The sequence below is a fragment of the Pithys albifrons genome, chromosome 5 (assembly GCF_047495875.1).
Source record: "Pithys albifrons albifrons isolate INPA30051 chromosome 5, PitAlb_v1, whole genome shotgun sequence".
Lineage (NCBI taxonomy): Eukaryota > Metazoa > Chordata > Aves > Passeriformes > Thamnophilidae > Pithys > Pithys albifrons.
In genome coordinates, this window is record NC_092462.1 from 10,343,763 (window position 1) to 10,368,057 (window position 24,295).

General features: G+C 45.0%; 1 protein-coding gene across 1 annotated transcript; it reads right to left on the reverse strand.

Moving 5' to 3' along the window:
- Positions 1 to 23,941, reverse strand: LOC139672111 (glycerol-3-phosphate acyltransferase 3). The gene is made up of 12 exons (XM_071555660.1): positions 23,698 to 23,941; positions 12,082 to 12,154; positions 6,073 to 6,343; positions 5,498 to 5,572; positions 4,915 to 5,004; positions 4,628 to 4,721; positions 4,097 to 4,212; positions 2,649 to 2,704; positions 2,086 to 2,171; positions 1,538 to 1,666; positions 1,027 to 1,106; positions 1 to 188 (listed from the first exon to the last, which is right to left on the reverse strand). Exons 1-12 carry the CDS (start codon positions 23,842 to 23,844, stop codon positions 62 to 64), a joined length of 1,344 nt encoding a protein of 447 aa, XP_071411761.1. The 5' UTR covers positions 23,845 to 23,941; the 3' UTR covers positions 1 to 61.
- Between the last annotated feature and the right edge of the window lie 354 nt (positions 23,942 to 24,295).

Here is a 24,295-nt window from a genome sequence, read left to right on the forward strand (position 1 = left end):
TTAAAAAAACATTATTCCTGCTAAGGCTGGTTGTGCAAAGTTAGTTTTCAAGAACCACCATTCAGTCTGACTCTGTTCCTGCAGACAGGCTTCCTACTGATCCATTTCTCACTAGCATCTTGCTGTAGTTTTTCTGCTGTTCTTCTTTGAAAGAATCTTTAACTTTTGCTCTTTTCAGACCTCCATCCCTGGAATAGAGCAAGAAGGAAAAGTAACATATCAGGACTGTTATGACTATTGTTATCAAACTATGCATTATATAAAGTATCTTAATGAACTCTAGAGTTTTAATCTAAACCATATTATTACAGGATTTTCTTTGGAATTTACAGAACATCCAAGTTTAAGCATGTTTATTGAATCTTTACATTAAGCCACAATTCTCATGCACTCCAAATTTTGAGTTTAGCCCATTAAAGCAGACTACTCATGTTAGTAATAGGCTGTACCTACAATAAAAACCTTTGGCAATCTGGGATGCTGCCTTCCCAGATTGTAGAGGCAGTCTTGTGCAACACCATAGTTGTCTCTTGCCTTACATCACCCAGAGGGCCAGCTAGGTCTCACAGTTGAATCCACTGGCCCATTCTCTTCATCAGAATCTTGCTCTCATTTGTTTTATATGAAATCTAGGTACCATACTGCTACTTACTAAGGTAGGACAAGAGAAAGTCAGAGCAAAAAGCCTCAAGCTCCATTTTCTTTTTTGTTGTTAATCAGATTTGCCAAGTCACTTCACTTCTGCTACTTAATCACAGCAGAAGTCTCAACATGAGAAACAATTGTGAATGGGCTGCTTCAAAAGCATCAAGCCTTTAGGTGAAACTCACTGCATGCCACATACTCCAAAGACTCTGTGCATCTTTATTTTGACTTTCATATACGTGCATGTGGATTTACTCCTTTGTTTTCTCTGGAGTGCAATATAGTGATGTTGAATGTTATCTGTCACAAAGCTAAGGGAGAAAGTACGTCTCAATTGAACTACCAGAGTCCATGAAGTCTAACAAGGATGGCATTACTCACCAGGGAAGTTCAGTCAGTCCTCCTTGGCGAGCAATGGCTGACCTCACTCTGTTGGCAAACTGAACAGCATCTTCATCTTTCTTCAAAGGGTCATAAATTCAACATAATCAAAGCAGAGAGAAGTGAATTGAAACAGACTTTCATAACATTTTTCATCTGCTGCCTCATCAAATTAGCTCACTGCCAAACGATCTACCCCTTATCCTGCCAACACCACAATCTGATGTTCCCATGTGATAATAATTTAGCTCATTTCCCCCCCAAAGTGTTGAAATTAGGAGAAAACTTTGCTCCAGCATGATGGAACATTGACAATATTGCTGATGGTACCAAGCTGCATCAGGAAAAGCTAAGTCCAATCATGCATCAGCCACCACTGACAAAAATTCGATATAAAACTCTGATGTAGAGGCATGGGATGGGTAGAGGGTTTGGGAAAAAAGAGTAACATGGCCCTTGCTGACACAGTCAAGTTTTTAAATAGCAATGAGTCAACCAGATGCTGGATTACCTCTCTAACCATTGGTGGCAAGTACCACACATTGCAGACAATGGCCCAGCTTGTCATTATTCGCAGCAGGTAGCTCACAATGTTATATTTGCTGCTGTTCCAGAATGCATCTCCAAACTGAGGATCATACTGTAAGGGATCACAAAAAACAAATGAGAAAACCCTTTCCCCACAGAGCATCACAGCTTCCCAGATCTGTGATTACATGACAGAACCAGCAGCAGATGTGACCCATTTGCCTTAACAGCCAAAAGAGTCGTTTGCTGTGAGCAGCATGCTTCTCTTCCCCCTTCAGCATTGAGAAGGACTAGTGGGATATCGCTTCTGGAGGAAGCAGCAAAACCCACCAGGGCCTACCAGCCAGGCTACACGGGCCAAAGGACTTGACTTTCATTTCAGGCACTAACACTCAGGAGTCATCCATAGCACACAGCCAACTGCAGGAGCCACTGCGCTTTCGACAGTAACTGTACTGAAACAGCTTCCAGCCACCCAGACAAAAACAGATCCCAAACTTTGAAATTCAGCAGCCAGGTATTTCCACTTACTTTGATTGCAACAGGATAGATTGTCCCTCCTATTTCAAAGCTCCCCTTCCTGAACATCATCACAGATGTATTGTTTATGCAGGTGCCTGTCCAGAAGATACAGTCATTGCTTCACACAGCCTACTGTATTTCAGTAGAAACCCTAAATCAACATACAGGTCTTGCCCATAAAGGCCTGCTTTTGCTGCTCAGTCAGAATAACTTAAGCATCTCTCCTCTGCTTTTATCCTTTGTCTCATGACTGACTCCCTGAATGAAGTCAGAATGTGTGTGAGACAAACAGCACAATGCTGAGGTTAAATCTGTAGGACAGCAAATTGATATTCACAGGGCAAAATAAACACTCTTCTTATTCTTCTGCTTACAGTTTCTGCCAGGAGAGCCAACAGCCAGAGACAGTATTGTGTTTTCTCCATGTACCCTCATACGAAACATGAAAATTAGGAATGCCCTAACAAAGCTTAAGCCAGAGGTGAAGACACATCTGAGCAGCAGGAGCCATGAAAAGAGAACAGGGATGACAACTACATTGAATGAAGATACAAAGCAGTTCAGCTTCTTACCTTCTGGAAAAATTAAGATTGGAAGCTTGCTTTTATCTGCCACATGTTCCCTGAGTCTGTGGAAGCAAGAAGGAAAGCTTAAAAAACTGCTCCTTTTCACTCTTCTTTCCCCAGGCAGGTGCATTAAAAATATCTTTACATATTACATATTTGTTTGAAAGCAAAGGCTTTTACTAGACACTAATTTGTGCTTGCTTTTCTGTTTATAAGAAAACTGAAACTTTGTGCAAGGCATCCCTTAGGCTCCTGGTGTATTACATTGAAGTAATATCCTGTTTTCCTTCCTCTGCATTATTTTATTAATGACTGTCAGGGAAGCCAATAAATGTATGCCATTAAGTCAGTCCAACTAACACTGATCAACTCCATCTTCAAGAAATTGCTTACATAAAAAACTGTGCAGTGGTCCATCCAAGCTCTGCTACCTTAACAGTAGATTTCATTAAAAGGGGACTCAAAATGCCTACAGCTCACACTACTTGAATAACACTCAGACAACTTGGCAAAACTGTCCTGCTGTGCAGAGGCCGATAAAGTAGAGAACAAGATAACCTGTCAAAATTAACCTAGAAGTTCTTTAAAAATTAGGAAGAATTTCTGTCATTGTACTGCCATGTTCACAGGTATGCCTTTGGTGTCATTCTGCAGAAAATCGCTTTTGTGAGCAGCTCATTCTGTTATTTCCAGTGACTGACAATTTTAAATGAATTTGAGAATTTGGGCCATAGAAAGCCCAATTTAGGGTCAGCATTTCTCTTTTAACAGAAAGTACTAAAATTCAGGTATCTTCACATCCATTCAAAATCTACATCTGAATTGACCAGACATTAGTTATTATGCTGATGGTTACTCAACTGAGATGTTTTGGGGCAGTCTGCAATTCAGACTTTACCAGAACCTTTGGTCTGATCCACTTCATCCTGTGTAAACTTTTCAAGCCTCTTCCTTAGTGACCTTGGAACCTGACATTTTGACCAGTCTACTGTACCAAACCCCACACAAGCAAGCATATTCAGGTCATTCTGAGTGATCCAGTTTGTTGCATACCACCCCTGCAACTCACTCCAAAAACTGCTGCTGAACCTCTGCTGTACTGATGGCTTCCAATTCTACCTACACCTACCAATCTGCAATACCCTGCATCATTCCAGCCTTCAGTAATATGGGATTACAGACAACTCATATCCCAGTGATTAGCAGTTACAAGCAGCAGTCATCAACTGGAGTAAGACATGGCCCTTGCTGAAAGATGCTTTCACAAATCAGCCTTTTGCCCTCTCAAGATGCCAACGTTCCAAGTACCCCATTTCCCATTGCAACCTTGCCAGCTTCTTGGGCTTCTGACTTTACAAAGCTTTAATTCCTCATTTGGGTCTCTGATTGTTGGATGACTCTCCACTGAGTCAGGCACCAGGGAGGTAGCAGAGCCACACCATTCCACGCCTCACCTTTTCGTCACTAGATGGCGATCCTTCATCTCGGAGCGTTCGAACCAGACGTGAGGACAGGCCTTGACCGTGGCTCGCTGGATGACTCCCATCAGCCCACCGTGAACCTGGCCAACCTGCAAGCCCAGCAAGGCACATCAGAACCTGAGACACTTGAAAAGCAGGACCTCCTGTTCTTCATCCCCCTCAAGAAGACCCAAATGCACTAGAGACTGTAAGCCAGGATTTAGCAGCAACCACTGAAGTGTTAAACTGTATTTACTTAAGAGAATCTAGATGCACACATGGAAGTGTATCCCAAGTACTTAACCAGGTGAAGAGCCCAGCACTGACACTACCAGGACAATTTCACCAGCACGTAACTTGCAGACCAACTTCAAGACAATGTATACTTTTCCCCACTGACTAGTGCTCAAGGAAACATCTCTAACCATGAAAGTTAAGTACTGAGGTCCACAACCAATACCCCACAATCTTTCCCTCTCCTGATCCCACTTCCTTCTGCTGTGATCATCATGGATCTCCTCATACCATTGCATAGCATCCATCATTTGTCAAAATGATCGCATCTATTGGTGATGTGTGGTTGGCAACACAAATTCCTCCTTTCTGAGGTCTGTTTTCCCTGCAAGTACATATTTCTTGTTAGACTACTAGTGCACTAAGCACCACATTCCACACCAAACAGTCCCATCAAGCTGCCAGGTGAGCCAGCATCTAGTATGACATTAACTTGCAGGTAAAAAAACAGCAGACCCCTTTTCAAATAGGATGCTCACACACATAGAAGCATACACACTTTTTTTATTGTAACTCACTTGTTATGGTAGTGGATAGTACCAGACAGAGCTCTGACGAGGATGCGGGAACACGTGAGGTGGACCACTTCGCTCAGGTAGTTTTTCAGACTGAAAGAAAGTCACAGACATTTGGAGCATCCTGGAAAGCAGCTAGACAGACATACAATATCCTCCAGCCTACTCAATGAAAGGCAGGACTGAAATTTTCCTGGTATTCTGGAATGCAAAGGGATATTCCCAGTTCTACCCCTCACTTGCTACAGCAGCTCAGTCAAGATATGTCATACTTTTAGTGTAACTTATGTAGGCAAGGCTGTGATCTCCTGACTGGGTATTTTTCATCCCAACAAAATTATCTCCCATACAACAATCCCTTTGAGTCCCTCTAGACAGCAGGAGGAGCCCATCAGAGACCATCAACCTCCCTGCCAGGCCTGGCAAGCAGCCAGTATCAGGCCAAATCCAAAATGCTGCTAAAAGTAAGGTCACAAGTACAGTGAACTATCAGTAGTTTGTTGTTTGTAAAATTTGTTCACTATTAATCTTCAGCTATTTGCACTGATGCAACTTGGCAAGTTCATGCCTCACACACAGTACCTACCTGCTGTTTGGCAGCTGTCCTACCAGCGTTGTTCCCACAATCATTGACGTAATCCCAATGGCAGCCAGGGTAAAGCTACACACAAAACAGACATTACATCAAAATAAGTAGTTTTGCTCATTGTAATAACACTTTTCCCCTACAAAATGGAAAGGGATTGCAGAAATTCAATTATTCCTCAGATACCTGACTTATCCAGTTCTCCAACTCAGTAATTCCCTGACCCGCTGCTCAAAATCAGAGTCTAGCAAAGGCAGCAGATTCAGATGCTCTCATACACACAGAGTTAGGGAGCTTTACAGCTCACCTACCTTACACTTACATTGCCAATACAGAAAGCTATGGAGAAGCACTCATGGGAAAGATGACCACTAGCCCTAATCTTTCCTCCACAGCGACTGGCAAAAGTATTCTGAATGGCATCTTAACCATTAAAAGGAGCCTTTAAGCAAGTTAATCATCTGTATCTGCTAATGTGGCCTTTGGATTAAAAAAAGCTGAGACGACTTTTACCAAGAAAACACAAATCTATGCATTGCCAGACTGCCAAAATTCCTCAGCACCCACAAGCTTACCGTAGGGGTAGCAAGAAGCAGTACCGCACTATAACCCCAATGACCCACACAATAGTCAGCCTCAGGCTGATGTAATGGAAGTTGACATTAGTCCTTGTCAGGAGATTCCAGGAAAGCAGCTCTTCTGAGGAAAACCTTTGAGTGACTTCATCTTCTACAATGGCCTCAAACCCTTTTCTGCAGAAGTAGAAAATGTCAGAGAATTCAAAATTCGCTCGATGCAGACGTGCAATTTCTTTCTCCATAGGAGTTTCATCTCTTTCAATGATACCTTGGGAAAGAAAGGGTAACCACATGAGGAAATAATTCTGTGAATTATCAGTCATTCTCCAAGTCATTTGTCACACTGCATTACCCAAGGAGGCAAATTTACTGTCAGAGCCCCTGCTATAACAGCAAGATCAGGGGTAGTTGAACACAGTACAGTCTTCAGTAGGCCAGTTCCAACTCCCCTTCCTCACATCAACACCTTGAGCAGTAAATACCTCAAGTTCTGTTGCTTGCTGCACATGAAGCCAGAAGGCAATACCTTTCCCACCATAAGACATGCTCTCAACTCTGCAACTTTATCGAAGGCCATCTTATGCTTTCAGAAGAAATCAAGTGAGACCTGGGCCTTTACATTCCCTTCTGTGCTCTATTTAAACACATTCATTCTCCTCAATGGAGGCTTCCCTGTTCCCTAAGCCCATCTAATCCAATATTCTGACATCCCACAGCCACATCCACCTAAAACATGTTCTACTGGTGCTTGCCAAAGCCCCAGACCACAATATCTGTGCATGGACCAGCCCTAAACCAAACAGACCTTCCTCCCTTCACAGCACAAGTATTTTCTACAAATAAGGTCAGAACCACACTTTTAAAATTTATTTTAGTTAAAATCAAACAAAGTAAACCCCTCCAAAAACACAACATCAAAGAGAGTTCTACCTATAGGTGCCTCACTATAATTTGCTTCAGCACTAACAGTTGTGTTTTAGTCTGACCATGAAATGTCTGGCAATAGAACAGAAACCTGGACAGCTCAGAACTGCAGTAGCAACAACGAGTATTCTCTCCTCTTCTCCACCCTTTTCACTTTTAATACTTATGGTCTGATAAGCAGCAATTTCTCACTAGAGCTTTCAAAGACAAGGACAAACTGTGCAAGCTAAATATAAAGATCAAGTAGCTGCTTTCTGGTAGGCAAGTCTGGCTCCAGAAACTGATGACTGAAGAAATTTAGAGCAACAGTTAAGCAGAACAACCATCCCGAGACATTCAACTTGTATTACAGAGGTCCAAGTTCAGGCTGCCACTCTGTCTGACAAATTGCATAATCTTTGTGCTTCCATGTTAAGATAAAAAAATGAGAAAGGGCATAGCACCCAACTTCTTCAAGCTACCAGGAACTTTTTAGATTGTAGGTTGTGTTTTGTGGAAAATCTGCATCCCAGTGAAGTCTTGTCAGCAGAAAAATTATTTGCTGTGCAAATCACATGCAACATTTAAATTACAAGTGATATGGAAAATCTTCATATTGCACTGTAGCATACATATGGGATAACACAGGAAGCTATAAGATGCAAGTCCCACAAATCACTGAAGAAAACACTAAAGAACAACATCTAAGAGATGTCACACTGGGAAAAAAAATCTACTAGCACCTTCAGTTTTGAATCTGGCAACCATGACTTCCAATTCCACCACACCACCTCACTGTATCGTACTATCACACCTACAAATATAAATCATTCATATGGCACATCCAAAAACGCACATGCCCTTCGGGATCTAAATTATACAAGCATGCATCACATCAAACATTCACCAGAATAGACTATACTTGTGTTGTATTTTAAACCCAATTCAGAGCTCCAGTTTGTGGTATTTTTCTCTCAGTCAGACCCTTAAACCCTTAAATGTGAAAACTCCAGGACTGTAAGCAAATCAGTCCAACATGCCTGCTCCATACTGCTGGAGACAGGTCACAGGCAAGAAACCAGGGGAACTCTCCTGCACCCATCACACAAGCACTACTTTTCTCTCCAGTTCCCAGAACTGGGAACACTTCCTCCTTATCCAGACCCTGGTTCAGCATCAGTCAAGCAGCTGGCTCACTTGGCTCCAACTTACTGTCTGAAACCAACCCAGGATTCAAGATTATCACCCTGCTGGCAAGCCAAGACAGCCCAGCTGTAACGTCTTGCCTCATGAGCCTGCACTGTCCTTGCCACATGACACCCCCATGCACCAGCCTTGGGACAACATACTCTGAGCCAAGATATCAGCAGCACACAAAGGTATTACGAACAGAATTATAACACATGCTGCTCTGATGATGTACTCAGCCTTCTTGTAATCAGAAGGAACATTTAATGGCCTTTAATCCCTTGGCCACAGGTAGAGGTGAGTTCACCAGAGACAGCACTATGCAGGAGTACAGCCAACATTACTCTCAACAAAACAAAAAGCCATAACAGCTGCTTTACTCACTATTGAAGCACAAGCCCCAAGCCTTGAAGTTCATTATACCAGGCTCGAATTAAACACTATCTACTTACAAAGTAAGAACACACTACACAGTAAGTAGATACTAGCATTATTTGCATAAGCTTTTCTTTAAGTGGATATAATTTTCAAAACTGACTTAATAGCATTTTTGTCTTTTTTAAACCTACAAGGTTGAGGACAACAGAGCCAACACCCACGCAGAGCTGAGAGCTGGTTATTCAGCTACAGTGAGATAGACATCAAGCCTCCAACTACCTGCTCAGCCAAGAGCTACCACTGGACCCAGCACAAACATACTGCTCTCTAACACAGAGGAACCCTGAGGCGACTGCACCAGGTAATTGCCCAAAGCAACTACACCAGCCAACATTTCTTTTGGGACCATTCCTTATCACACCACCAATGCGGGGGCACTGGCTGCCATTTCTGCCAAGAGATGTGAAATACAATGGATTTGTTACTGCAGAGAAAGGTGGTGTCTCCTCAATCATGCTCAGTCATCTTTTTGTCTGTTTTTTTTTATTGAGGGACACAATTAAGATGTTGGGGGAAGACCATTTTTGCTCTGTCTGGGAACAGGAAGTGCTGCCTTGCATATGCATATACAATGCTCCCTCCTATACTGACCAACCTCTTAGTGATGACTGGACAGTCAGTAAAGATGGAAAAGGTGATACACACTCCCTTTCAGCACTTAACATGCATATGGGTACACACAAACATTTACCTTTACCCTGTTTTAATCAACTACTCTGTAATTCATTATCAGCAGGAATTTCTCCTCCCTCAGTAAACATTGTGTAATGCAATTGGGCCTCTCTGCCTGCTCATGTTCTGTCACCTCAGGGAATGCCAACTTATATAATGTACTGTTAGACCTATACCTGCCTTGGCCCTCAAGTACTTTCATCCACATAAAGGAATCCAGTCTCCTAATCACAAGTCAGTTATTCCTATGCTTAAAAACCTCCCAAGAGCAATATGCAGAGCACAGCTTGGCAATGCAGACTTCATGTCTCCCCTGCTCCCCGTACCTTCTCAAGTAAGAACTGTTAAGACTCCAGCTTTCTGCTGAAAGAGACACCTATAGTGGGGAAAAGGTTTAATTCTTTTATTTCAGATATAAAAAGGACATGAAAAAGTGGTGCTTCAGGCCACTGTTGCAGCTGCATAACCCCATCCACAGGACTGCTTGAACACAGCCCCCATTGCAAGCATCTGTATGAATTCTCAGCCACTTTTACCTTCACTGACACTGCTCCAGACAGTAGAGTACACTCAATTTAGTTCAGGTTCTGAACAACAGCACATAATAACACTACACACCCCTCCGTTACACACAGGGGAAACAGCTACTTGGGAATTTTTTTGAAAGATAGGTCATGGATAAATCTGCTATGTGGGACCTCTCTCCCTTTTCTTCTCCAGAGAAGAAATAATTACATGTCAGAACGATCAGATGTTTAGGAAGACAAAAGTTCCTGCTGCAGAGCTAAAGCAGCACAGTTGTATCTCTCGCCCTCTCACTGACCCACGATGTGATGGGACACTATCAGCCTTATATTTGCTGCATCACTGACAACCCATGAAGCAGATAACAGGGCACTGATACTATTTGAAAGGACTTGCCTTTCCCTCCAAATACCCCACAACTTTCAGGACACTGGTGAGTAATATACTGATGTACTTTTTCTCAGCTACTTTAGAGACAGAGATTAAATAAGATAAATTTTCAGCTATTTCAAGAGCTGCTGGGCAGTATCTCCAGTTTATTATTACAAGTGCTGACAATTGCATCTGCTGCCATCGAAGCCTGATTCATGCCTGACCTGCAGATAGTATGTATGATACCAGTGTTTACAGTGTTGATAAGAATACTCCTCTGGAGGTGAAACACACACAACCAGTTCAGCAGTTCACTCCTCATTACTGCATCATGTCTGCATGAGCTAATTCCTAGAATCAGGTAAGGACTGACTCCTCTACTAACTGGCAAGCTGGGCCGTGCTGCCTAATGAAGAAGCACATAGAAAATGCTGACAGCTGCTGCCAAATGCTGTCAAAAACGGGCAAATGATTAGCAATACAGAAGCATTCAGGAATCATGAGAAAATCAGCTGCAATCTGCAATGCCTTTTTGAGCCTTCTCCTGTTTCCTGGGCAAACTCAGACTGCTCTCACAGCTTCAAAGTCGTACAGCCAACTCTGACCTACTACAGCCTACCACAACTCACACACAGTATGGGTTAAGACATAGTAAAAGAACTAATTTCAAAATTAGGCTAAAGGAAGAATTATGAAGCAACTTTTCAACTGTCTTTCTACAGACAAGGAGTGTAAGAAGTTTGACAAACACTAACTCCAGGGGGCAAAAGGTCAATAGCAGCAGACTGAAAAAAGGGAACGAGTGTAACACCACACACTTTAATCCAGCAGCCATACCACAGAAAAGTACTGAGCTTGGGTAAGAAAAGTGCTGTCCAATAAACATTCATACTTCCTCAGAGAATATTTAAGAGTACCCTGATGCTGTTAGGACTGAGATAGCTGGCCAGCAACCCTGCAGGAAGTGACCTGAAGAGATATCAAGATGAAAATCAACCTCGTACTTATAATTGAAAATTTCCACCAACTGAGGATGGTCTCTATCTTAAGCTCTACTTTGTTTTGTTAAACTTACTGTTACTTCAGACCCTTCATTTCATCATCCCCTGGTTTTCAGCCATTCAGTACAAGCCACTAAAAAAGCATTTCACTCTGCAGGAACAGTTTGCATGCCAGTAGCACTGCAAAACAATTAGATGTATCAGTGTACTGGGTTTGGCTGAGGTAGAGTTAATTTTCTCACTGGTGGCTGATATGGGGCTGTGTTTTGCATCTATGCAGAACACAGTGATGAAAATATAGAGATGTTTTTGTTGTTGCTGAGCAGGGCTTACACAGAGCCAAGGTCTTTTCTGCTTTTCGAACTGTCACACTGGTGAGGATGTTGGGGGTGCATGGAAAACTGGGAGGAGACACAGGTGATCCCAGCTGACAAAAGGGACATTCCATACCATATGGCCTCATGCTCAGTATATAAAGTGGGAGGAAGAAAGAGGAAAGGGGGAGACATTTGGAGTGATGTCATTTGCCTTCCCAAGTAATCTTTGCACCTGATGGAGCCCAGCCCTCGTGGGGATGGCTGAGCAGCTGCCTGCCCATGGGAAGCAGTGAATTAATTCCTTGTTTTGCTTTGCTTGCATGTGTGGCTTTTGCTTTCTCCATTGAATTGCCTTTCTCTCAACTCTCAAGTTCTCTCCCTGATCCTGCTGGTGGGGGTGGAAGTGAGCAAATGGCTAAGTGGGGCTTGGTGGCTGGCTGGGGTTAAACAGTGCCAGTCAGTGTGTACCCACCCCACCTCTTTTCCAGTTCTCTCATGCAAACATCTAACTAATTCATTTGAAAAACACTCAGTACTCTCAGACTTTAGAACATTAGTCTTATCCATTTGACTTTACTCCAAGTTCTCACCATTTGCAGAAGGGGTCTTCAGCATCTGCCGCTGTGGCTTTTTGACACCTTTTTCTATCCGTATAGTGGCCCACTGTTGAACAGAAAGAAAACATTAATTTCACAAATGCAGTAATCACTTAAGAAAAGTCATCTAAAAAAAAGGCAACAGTTAATCAAAGACAGGTTGTGATTTTCAAATAGTATCTTCATCATGTGATAATCACCCATCTTCCTCAGATGTCCACAAATGCAAACCCATACATGGTTCCTATGAAGAAACAAACAAACAAAAAAACCCCAAATAAACAAAAAACCCAGGCACAAAACAAAAACCAAACCCAACCGTTCAGTGCTAGTCAATACTTCTTAATTGTACTTGTCAGTCTTCAGAGAGCCAACTCAGTACTTCAGTTCCTGTTCAGACACAGCCACAGCCCGAAGGGCCTTTGTCAGCCCTTCCACTTGCACACCAGTCCCTGGGCTGCATGGGAAGCTCCAAGAGTTGAGCTAGACGATATTCCCTGAGCACACAGCACACGTTCACAAGAACTGACAGACACATCACAACTCAGCCAGTCTTTTTTCAGAGTAGTTTCACCATACTCAAGCAAAAGAAAGTCCTAACTATGTAAAGTCAAACTGAGTCCTACATGCAGCTAATTCTGCTAAAAACTAAAACAGCATTTGCAGTCATGGGAAGTTGCATTTAAATTCATTCTCAGTCTAAAAAAGGACTGCACCCAAGAATTTTCCAAGCTGAACAAACCTGAATTTCACCTGGACTCTGTAACTGCTGATTTCTTGGCATTTTCATAGAAACACAGAATGGTTTGGGTTGGAAAGGACCTTAAAATTCATCTAGTTCAAAGCCCCCTGCCATGGGCAGGGATACCTTCCAGCAGACCTGGTTGTTCAGAGCCCAGTTCACCTGGCCTTGAACACTTCCAGATATGGGGAGTCCACAACTTCTCTGGGTAACCTGAGCCAGTGTCTCACCACTCTCACAGCAGAGATTTTCTTCCTAATAACTAAACTAAACCTGCCCTCTTTCAGCTTAAGGCCATTCCCCGCTGTCCTATCACTACATGTCCTTGTGAAAAGTTAATCTCCAACATTCTTGTAAGCCCCCTTTATGTACTGCAAGGTGCTAAAAGGTCTCCCCAGGGCCTTCTCTTCTCCAAGCTTAACAGCCCCAACTCTTTCAGCTCTTATTTTAGAGCTCTGAGCAGCAGAGAAACAGGCCAAAACACCAGCTCGAGGGTACAGCTGCAGAGAGAACCTTCTCCTGCCCTTGGGAAGGGCTGCCAGCTCACTGGGGTCAACCTCCTCTTTTTCTCCAATGGGTGGTCTGAGGGAGTGAAATTGAAATAGGTGATAAAGTATGCTCTGTTCTCCAATCAGAGCCAAAGCTTCCCAGCTGCTCTGCTTCCCACAAAACTTCCTGCAGAACCACACCAGAGACAGGAGATTTCCTCTCATTTGCAGACCTGATGAGGCTGGAGACAGTTCAACCTGTTCACAAGCCAAAAGGTTTTTCTGGCCTTCATCTGACTCAGTTCCATAGTGCTTTGATACAGCCCACTACCTCAGACTTCACTTTTACTGGGATAACAATTACAACCCCTTTTCCACCCCAAAGCCTGTGATGTCAGAGTAGCCCTTCTGGCCTGGTTTCTTCCTTTCCCTATATGGCAGCTTTGCTAAGGGATGGAAAGTTCAACCAATGAGGGCTGACTCTGTGGCTTCCCATTATGCATATTAATTCCTCCTCCACAGGACTTCATACTGTTTCTAGGAGTATAATAGGCATTTTCAAGACAGATGGATGATATGGGAGAAAAGAGCTCATATCAAAAGATCAGGATATTAATTATCTTGTTCAAACCTTAACAACTTAAGCAGCATCAAAAGTATACCTTTTAAACAGCATACAGATGGTGCTCACTGGTCTGCACAGGAAGAACCCAGACCAAAGTGGCTGGAGAGCAGCCAGGCAGAAAGGGACCTGGGGATACTAATTGACAGGAAGCTCAACATGAGCCAACAGTGTGCCCAGGTGGCCAAGAAGGCCAATGGGATCCTGTCCTGGATCAAAAATACCATGGCCAGCAGGCCCAGGGCAGTGATCCTTCCCCTGTACTCTGCGTTGGTGAGGCCACACCTTGAGTGTTGTGTTCAGTTCTGGGCCCCTGAGTTCAGGAAAGATATTGAGGGGCTGGAGCGGATTCAGAGAAGAGCAACAAGGCTGGTGAAGGGACTGGAGCACAAGGCCTATGGGGAGAGGCTGAGGGAGCTGGGGTTGTTTAGCCTGGAGAAGAGGAGGCTCAGAGGTGAACTCAGCACTGTCTAGAACTCCCTGAAGGGAAGTTCTAGCCAGGTGGGGATTGGTCTCTTCTCCCAGGCACTCAGCAATAGGACAAGGGGGCACAAGCTCAAGCTCTGCCAGGGGAAATTTAAGTTGGAGATCAGAAAAAACTTCTTTCCAGAGAGAGTAATCAGGCATTGGAATGGGCTGCCCAGAGAGGTGGTGGATTCCCCATCCCTGGAGGTTTTTAAACTGAGACTGGCCGTGGCACTGAGTGCCATGATCTGGTAAATGGACTGGAGTTGGACCAAGGGTTGGACTTGATGATCTCGGAAGTCTTTTCCAATCCAATCGATTCTGTGAGTCTATGAAACTATGCAATTTCCACTTCTCCACATTAACCAGGCTGTGGGGCATTTGGAGGTGCAGTTTCCCTTTGGAAGGTCGGCATCCTGGCTCAGGGCATTAACTCCACCACATAACTTCCCAGTATGAGCCAGTACTGCTTACTAGATCAGATCTTGCTCAATCACAACCTACTCCACCAATATAGTCACTTGCTTTCTCAGTTCTGCTGCTGCTAAGGCAATAGCTCTTCCAGGAACTCAGTACTTTAAGGCAACATCCTCAGTAGTGCTATGACCATAAAAGTTCTGGGAAATACCAAGACAAAATATTGTTCACAGGAGAAACTATTTGCAATACTGTCATTTCTACATTTCTTCTATGCAATAGGTTTGGGAGTACAGGGGGACCAGCACACACAATCATTCCCTGAACAGACTTTAACAACAGTATTCAATGAATTAAATTCTCCACAAACAGGTAAGTCACTTATCACATAGAAGAGAAAGAATATATTTGGCTAATGGTCTCAACCATATACACTAGCAGAGAAAACAAGTTTTCATCTTTCAAATTTGCTCAAAGGGGTAATCAAAACCTGGAAGAACACTTTCTGCTTCGTGTTTAGAAAGAGCATGCAATGGTCTCTTCACAAAGCTACAGAAATCCTGCAGTTACAAGTCCATGCTGGACAGTCAAAAAGAACAAGCCTCAGCACCAGCCATGAGGACACAGGCTACTGAAACATGCCTTTGTAATGCTCAAAAGCTTGCAAAATCCTACGGTACTGCTGTGTCTTTTGACATTTTGCTCTATGCAAAGGAGGCAGTGGACCCTTCTCAAAGCAGACAGAAATTGCACAGTCATCTAACCCAAGTCAGCATCTATTACACAGATTCTTTATCAACCCCACTTAGAAAAGTACATTCCTTCTTCCTAAGTCGTCTGACCTTTGCTCCACAGCTTCACCTAAGTCCAGAAAGGTGCAACAGCCCACCTGGGGGCAAAGAGACTGGAGTGGAAAGTTCCCTTTGCCTTCCCAGGAGTTGGGAGCACTGCCATGACACCAGCATGGCATCTCATACAAAGGTTGTGCAGTGTTCCAAGGGAAAACTGACTTGTGCTCCCCTAGTCAACAGCTGAGGCAATTTCACATTCCATGCCAGGTCTCCCAGGGGATTTAAGCACACTTAATAAAACTAGCAAGGACAAGACCAGCTGCCACTTTGCCAGGAGCCTTTGGGCATTCAAGGATCCACATCTACCAGATGCTAAAGCAAACAAGTTTTAAGTCCTCTATGCCAGCTTTCTTCTTCCCTCAATCCATCATATTTCCAAACACTATGCATGTTCCAGGGGCGGTCCCGTGGTGTAAAGGAGAGCACTCTGGACTCTGGATCCCAAGGTCGTGAGTTTGAGTCTCAGTGGGGACCGTCCCCTCTGGCAGTTCAATGCCTCCCTGCCATCCCATCCCGTCACATCTCGGATGCCAAGCAGGGTCAGCCCCGGTTAGTACCGGGTGCTGTGACAGTCCTGAGGACTTCACTGTCACTGTCCACTTGCTCGGCCGTGGCAGATGGACCTCAGGCCTTAAACGGTGGGGCCAGTTCTGCACACGCTGTGCCTCACCTAAAAAACCCACTGCGCAGGCTCGAAGGGCACACCCATGTGGGGAGAGCCCTTCGCAAACCTTTGTTCATGAAGTTTGGCCATACATGCATGTTGCAGCAACCAAGCAGTAAGACTTTTTTTACTTAAACTTAACATCTAATTTTTCCATGTATTCTCAGGCACCCAAAATAACAGCACTATCACCAAAGTCAAAATCTGAACTTTGATCAAGTGAAAAGCTTGTTTATATCCAGGCTGGAAAACAAGAGAGACACTACATGCAGCAATGTGAGCAATTTCCCTTCCTTCCTCCAAGCTCGGGATATGTACCATCCATCCACCGCTGTTTCAGCTGGTTCCCAGGCTAAAGGGCAACTTTATGCTACAAAGGGCTATCGCAATGTGAGCTGCTCCAGCCCACAGAGGGGAAAATAATGTGTCTGTCTCTTAGAGATCAAAAAGCATGAAACAATTATAAACCATAACCCTGATTCTACTAAGGAAATGAGCAAAAAGCAGACTGGCAGGTCTTTTGGATCTATCAGTAACATTGACAACAATCTAGGTGGCTTCTTCCAGCTTAGGAGCTGGTGCTGAGCAGGCAGTTTCAAATACCTTGATGTGGACCTAAGTTCTTAGTAGGGATTCTTGAAGCAGCTTTGTGGAATGAGTACTAAACACCTGGCTCCTGAGCAGATTAAAAATAGTTCTACAGCTGGGGCTACCCACTGAACTGCAAACGTAGTTAGAAAGCAGCATGATCACAGAACTACAAACATCACCACAAGTCTGCTCACAACGAAGGAGATTCAATGCTTTAATCACACAAGGCAGAATCTGGAGATACCACACTTCACAACTTGAGGAAAATATCAATTCTTCCCTTAAAAGGCCTCCCTCCTCATCCTCTGAGAAATGGCCTTTAATTTATCAGCACCTTAAGGGGAAAAAAAAAAAACCAAAAAAACAACAAAACAAAGCAAAAAAGCACCACCAAAACAACAACAAAAAACTGAAGGGGGGGAACCCACAAAGAAAAACCCAACACACAGCAGGTCAACAGCTAAAATGGCCAAAAAATCAATTTCACTTGTACATCACTAATCAATTGCCACACATATAGAACCTATGCAGTATTTGATAAAGAGACAGCTAGATCTCAGAGACAAAAATCACACATTATTTACAAGAGATGTCAAAATCCCTTCCTAGCTCCAGGTAAAACAGTTGCCAAATAGACATCTCCAAACACAAGTCTGACGTGTTGTTTCATGAAAAGATGTCTAGAGACACTTTGCTAGAATTGAAAGTCAAGTTATTAGGAACACTTCAGAGACTTCCCCTGTTCCCCTAACAGCCTTTCACCTCATTTACCACCTTTACATCACCTCCGGCTTAATAGCAATGTTTGACAATTATTCAGAAGAGATGACTGAAATCTGTAGTCATATGAAGTTAGACCACTGGTGTTCCTCTGTTTAAAGGCACTGCCACATCAGAGCCAAAACTCTATATGCTAGTTTAGGTGAGCATTCCTTGGAGTATCTCCAAACCTCAATAACAACAAAGATTTCATCGCACCTCCCACACAATGCTAACCTTGTTTAACACAGCAAAATCTGCATGGCAATTATTGAGTTGTTTTGTGTGAAGAGAGGACACCACCACCATCAAGAGGAGTTATCACTTCCAAGCGAGGGCAAAAGGTCCTCTCTCTGACCTCCCGTCTTCTCATTCTGATGGAACATCCTTGTCACTGCCTCCAAGGACCTTTCCAAATTCTTCCGCACAGACAAGCTGTACAGCAGGTCCTTCATGGTGGACAGGTATCCAAAGAGCCACAGAGAGTCCAGCTTTACAGGAAAACACCAAGGGCATCAGCAACAGAAATGCCACACAGCTTCTTTTACACCAGCTTCTCAAGCTTGTACTTTAAGACAAGCTCTGAATACAGCTGTTGTTAGTTTTCTAACAGCCTTTGCTTACCAACAGTATCAGGAATCCTAATATTCACATGCTGTGCAATTGACAGCAGTTTCAGTTCAGCGTTGCTGACCTGGGAGATGTTGTGTTAATTAGTGATGCAACCACACCAGAGGGTAACCCCCAGCTCTGCCAAACAAGGAGCCTGATTTTGAAATCTGTGGTAAACATACATAAAGGCCTTCAAATGACTGATGTCTAGGTTAACACAGGCCAGGGTTTTACTTCAGAATTCTGCAGCAAATTTGCTAAAATACTATTCCAAAAGCCAGTCCAAACCCTGTAAACAAGGGTGCACCGTTCACATCAGGCATGTCTCCAAGACATGCTCCTCATTACCATCGGGCTGGCAGCTTTCAGAGATATTCTCTCACTTCAGAGCTCTCAGATTCTCCTCTGCCCAGCAGTTTGAAGGATACCAATTACAGACATAAGCCTTCACTGACACTGTGCAATGACATTAGTCAGCAAAGCTTGCTTCAGAGGCCAGTGAGTTATTGAAGAAGCAGTCAAATCCCACAATGATTCATCTGTTTATCAGCTTACATCTTCTCCTTTTCCCTTCCCCATCCTTATATCCAGCATCATATGCAATCCTGACAGTGATTCCTGACATACCTGGGACAGGAAGTAACAGCCCATCCTACTTACCCTGCACAGCCACAACCTCCAGTTTGACCATAGGCACTCAGAAGTCCTTTTAGCCCCACAGATAATTTTTCTCACATTTATCTCCATTCATACTGCCAAGGTCATCTGCAACACAAGTAACTTGGGCTTAAACCTCCTAGCTACCAAATAATGTTACACCCTTGTCTAGCAAAAGCAAAAGCCCCTGCAGGGCAGCCTAATAAGCAATCAGAAATTGCTTCTGTTACAAGAAACACACCTAGACTGCAAGCATCTGTTGTGCATTACAGAAGGCAAAACCAACCACCCAAGAAGAGCTCCCTGTTCCCTGCAAGCCCCACAAGGAGCCTCAAGAGATTTTTTTGGAGTAGGGTAGAGAGTAGTGCATTCAAAGTGCTTGCAGTCATCAACAAACCATTAGTCCAAAAATAAACAACAATGTGATGTTACTTCATAGCCAGGTTGGTTGTTTCCTGACAAATGTGACCCAATAAGTTTCACTTCCCTCAGGCTTTCTCATTTCTCAGTATTTCACAAGTATCATGCACCCCAGTTTCTTGTCTTTGAAAAAGGTAAGAAACATCTTTCCATTAGAAAGATCAAGCAGGGCAGTGAGTACAGTGTGTTGCTGACAACTACCCTACCCATCACAGGTAGCTAGGCACACACCGAAAAAAAAAACAACAAACAAGCAAAACAACCCTAGCAGATTGAAAAAAAACATCAAAAAGACTAGAATTAGTTTTTAACAAATGGAACTGCAATCTGCCAAGCAGAGGTCATCACTCGGGGTAGGGCAGGGGGCTCAGTGCTACTGCCAAACACATTTGGGCACACAGTCTAAGCAAATCCTCCAGATCTAGTACAAACTGATGGAAACAGAAACAGATTGTACTGTGACAGTGGCTGCTCTATGGGCCTTACTGAAAGACATCTGACTTTCTGAAAGGCTGGGTTTCTCCACTGCTTGGCAAGACAGCCTGAATGGCTTGCACAGGCCTCATCAGCCTCAACTCTTATTAGAGCTCATGGAAGAGGCAAAGCATTGAGAGGAGAAATGAGACCAAGAGATAGAGATGCACTAAATCTAAAATCTGAAGCCATCAGATGATGTTGAAAAACAAACGGGGAGAAATGCAGCATGCTGTGGTGATTGCAAGAGGCAGTACCCAGCATTTCAGCAGTAGGAAAGATTTCTGCAGGGAGTAATTTCACAAGCATCATCACAGCAGGTGACTAGGCCACACTAGCTCCTCGTAGGAGCAAACAGCTGCTGGAGATGTTTTTGAAGCAGTAATCCCACATTTTTAAAAATCATACTTCTAGTAACATTGAAAGGAAAGCCACAGGCAGAAATGAGCGCTTTCGTAAAAGCTTGACAAGATTGGTAAGGCAATTCAGAACCAGTTAACATACTTGAAGGAATACGCATGTGACTGGGACATGTAGGCTTTCTAATAGCAGTCTGCCTGCTGTACTTCATTCCTCTGGTATTAGCACAACGGGTCATGATTTTCTACTTTTTCCTCTTATCACATAGAGAAAAACATAATCACATAGGAAAAATCTACTTATATTCTCCATAAAAGGCTGGTAATCCCTAATGCAGTATTTAGGGGTCAAAGGCAACCCAAGAGAAGCACATCCTCATCTGTACATGCTGCGTTTTGCTTAGAAGCTTGTGCCTTGCTGAGGCAGCTCAGCACAGAGAAAAAGCTATTGTGCACCACCAACTGATGTCCCTTGTCAGAAATGTCAAATGGTTAAAGTACAAAAACACTTTGTTCCTACAAGGAGCTTTCCATCCTTTTTCTTGGACCCTGCTTGCAGCACTGGGAACAAGCATCTGGCCTCCTGAAACAAGCAGAAACAGATTTTTTTTCCTTATTGGCAGGAAAAAATCCAAGCACCAGTATCCTGCTACCTCCAGCTTGCTCCATACCACAGCCTACACAATAACAACACCACAGACTCATTCTGATATGCCCTGTTTCATTCCCTATGTGGGCCATTGACTTAAGAGTTGGATTCGATGATCCTTGTGGGTCCCTTCCAACTCAGAATAGTCTGTGATAGTCTGTGAAATCTGACATGACAGGGAACCAGCACATTTACCACAATGAACCACAGACTCTCCATCTGCTTAGCCCCTGGACTATGGGGAGACTTGGACCCTCACAGCAGATTAGCTTTAACAAAGCACGTTTTTACCTGCCAACAGACACTGTCCTCCCACTACGCCTGCTACGTGCCAACACGTGTCCTCCCACTATGCCCTCGCACATGCCAGCATGTGGCATATAGGCAGGCAAAACCAGAGAGCAAGTTCGTATTCAGGCAGGGTGCACAAACAGCCACCACCTTCCGCAGTTCCTGCGATCCAGCCCAACAAAGAGGCAACAAAAGCAGCAGCAGCACCATCCTGACTGAGCACTCTGCAGGCCCAAGGGCAAAGAGACAAGGGAGACGATCTGGGAGATCCAGGGCTGGAAGCCGAAGGGGAGGCTTAAGGAAGATAGTAAGTTAACCACCGTTCTGAAAAAGGCCCATTACAGACTGCAGCATCCTATGACTCTACACGGCCAGAACACTCCTCTCAGGAGAAAACCTGCAGCCCTGATCCAGCATCCCAGGCAGTTTCAGACACCCAGGCAGCAGTTATCACCTTCCACTGATAACGTGGTTTCGGCAGGGAAAAGTCAGGAGCAACAACACGTATCTTCAGGTGCTCTTGCAGGCACTGCTTGGAATAGCTGGCAGACAATCAGCCTATCTCTGTCAGGCTTCTAATCAAGGCAGACCTTCGAGCCAGGGAACAGGAGACATTCCACAACAAACCACTTCCTTTCAGGGGTTCTCTCCATGCAGGTATTCTGAGTACATAGAATTCACAGGCAAAGCAAGGCCAAGTTGAGGTAAATGGACTACCTAAGTGGATTGAGCTTCTTTACACTCCTGTAGCAAGTCCACCTTAGCTGACCCTTCTCCTCAGAAAACTTCCCAATTTTGCATTGGCTCTTCTTTTATAGATATAGTATTTTATGTAGTATTTATGTTCAAAATAATTACATACTAATATAATTTTTAACATATTGCCTGGTACACCATTCCAAAAAGTGTTTCACTCAAAAGTAAAGGCAACTCTCAAGGTAAGTCATTATTTCCTCCCTTAGGCAACAGAAGAGCTCTTGCAATTAACCATCATAGATATGCGCTGATACTTCTCCATACTTTTGTCTACAACACTTTGAGTCACCTCTTGTTGAAACATTTGATGACACTAAAAAATAATGATTAATGATCTAAGAATAAAGAATGCACACTGTGGTTAATCACAGGGGAAGGCAAATCATCCAACTATAGGACATCTCGATTGCTCCCTCAGGCAAGACCTTCAAAACCCCTCACCTTCTGGCTATCGAAAAACTTTTTTCAAGTAACAGCTGCATCTTCTTCCCTTATCAGTCATCATCCTACCAGTCATAGCCCCAGAAAATATTTCAAGCAGATTCAATCTCACCCAAAAGCCTTAAAACATTTTGAGGCATTTAACAGATGCTATTTAAACAGGTGTTGGGGTTTTTTAGCCAGGCACCAATGAACTTGAAGGCATTGAAGTACATGAACAAAATGCATGAAAACCTCGAAGAACAAGATGAAATTAGACAAAACCTCCTGTCCACAGTCACACACTGATGAGAAATTTAAGTTGGAGATCAGAAAAGAATTCTTTACAGAATGAGTAATCAGGCAGTGGAATGGGTTGCCCAGAGAGGTGGTGGTTTCACCATCCCTGGAGTTTTTTAAACTGAGATTGGACGTGGCACTGAGTACCATGATCTGATAAACAGACTGGAGTTGGACTTGATGATCTCAGAGGTCTTTTCCAACCCAATCGATTCTATGTGACTCTATTCTATGATCCACAGCACTGACTATGCTGTGAGTCATTTCTCTTTTCCTCCTTACAGCTGTTCTTGGCTTGGGTGCCTCTCCTCCTTGTAAAAAGCATAGCAAAGATTTAAATCTGATCATTCTCCCCAGCAATTTTAAAACACTTGTTTCTCACCACCACCAAGAGCTTCAGAGGAAGCATTTCCGCACACATATGAAATATGTCCCAACCAGAAAGTAGCTCCTTTACGAGAAACCAGCCATCCCAGAGAATTTAGGCAAAGATGTAAACTCGGGTGCTGGGTAAGCTGACCTCGGATGGGAGCCGCATCTGTGAGCATCAGCACTGCTGGCACTTGCGGCGCAGGCACCGGGCGCGCTGCCAGGCGTTCCTGCCCTGCGGGAGCGTGACCCGGCATCGTCTGTCTCAGGTGGGGAACAGCTGTCCCCGAGCAGTGACAGCCGCGCCCAGGCCATGGTACAGCCTTGGGTAACAAGGTTTTATTTCGCTCTCCTGAGGGTTCAAGGAGCACACGGCCACCAAATAAACTCATACACATTTAGAGTTTCGCCCAAGGGCTTTAAGTCACAAACTGCAAACAGGCTCAGATGATGCCAGGCAGGACGCGGCCCACGCACCCGCTCTCCTCTACAGCCCTCGCTCCCCAAGGCGAGGGCACAGTCGCTGCCCGGCGCTCCCGTGTCCGCACACGCCGCCGGGGCGGGGCGGCCGCACGTCCCCGGCCCGAGGGAACCGTGCCAGGCCCGCCGAGCCCGCCGGCCCCGGTCGGCACGGGGCGCGAACCGGCCCAGCCCCCGCGGGGGACACCCCACCGCGGACACCCCCCGGAGCCGACCCCGCCTACCTCCAGCGTCTTCACCAGCACCCACATGTAGGCCTGGGAGATGCCCAGCGAGACGCCCAGCGCCGAGGGCACCACGATGAGCCCGAGCACCAGCGTCAGCCACACGGCGCCCACCCGCGCCAGCACCGCCACCCACTCGTCCTCCATCGCGGGCGGGCCCCCACGACGCCTCCGCCGGCACCAGCCCAGAGAGAGCGGCCCTGCCTCCCGCCGGCCCTAAAGCCCCACGGCCGCCCCGCTCCGCCCGCCCCTGGCCCGCCCCGCCCCGCCCCGCCTCGCCTCGCCTCGCCCCGCCTCGCCCCGCCCCGCCTCGCCCCGCCTCGCTCCGCCCCGCCCCGCTCCGCCCGCGGCACCGTCCAGCGCCCAGTGGGCACAGGGATGCCGCGGTGGGCGGTGTTCCTACGCCCGGCAGCTTGCAAAGGGCGGCAGGGAGCGCTCCTTGCCGGAGGGCTGGGCCGCTGTGCCTCGGGGGAGGATGCTCCCGGCACGGGAAGCAGCTGCGAACAGGACACGTCCCCGCTAAAACATTCCCCGTGTGGGAGGAACGGCCCCAACGGCGCCCGGGCCGGGGGCGGCGGCGCGATGAGCGCTCCGGGCA

Excerpts from the sequence above, each read along its gene's own strand:
- LOC139672111 (XM_071555660.1), bottom strand. The coding sequence starts at position 23,844 with ATGGAGGACGAGTGGGTGGCGGTGCTGGCGCGGGTGGGCGCCGTGTGG. Across the intron at positions 2,705-4,096 it reads CGCCATCTAGTGACGAAAAG|ACTCAGGGAACATGTGGCAG; the intron begins GTGAGGCGTGGA and ends TTGCTTCCACAG. Across the intron at positions 1,667-2,085 it reads TCTATCCTGTTGCAATCAAA|TATGATCCTCAGTTTGGAGA; the intron begins GTAAGTGGAAAT and ends GATCCCTTACAG.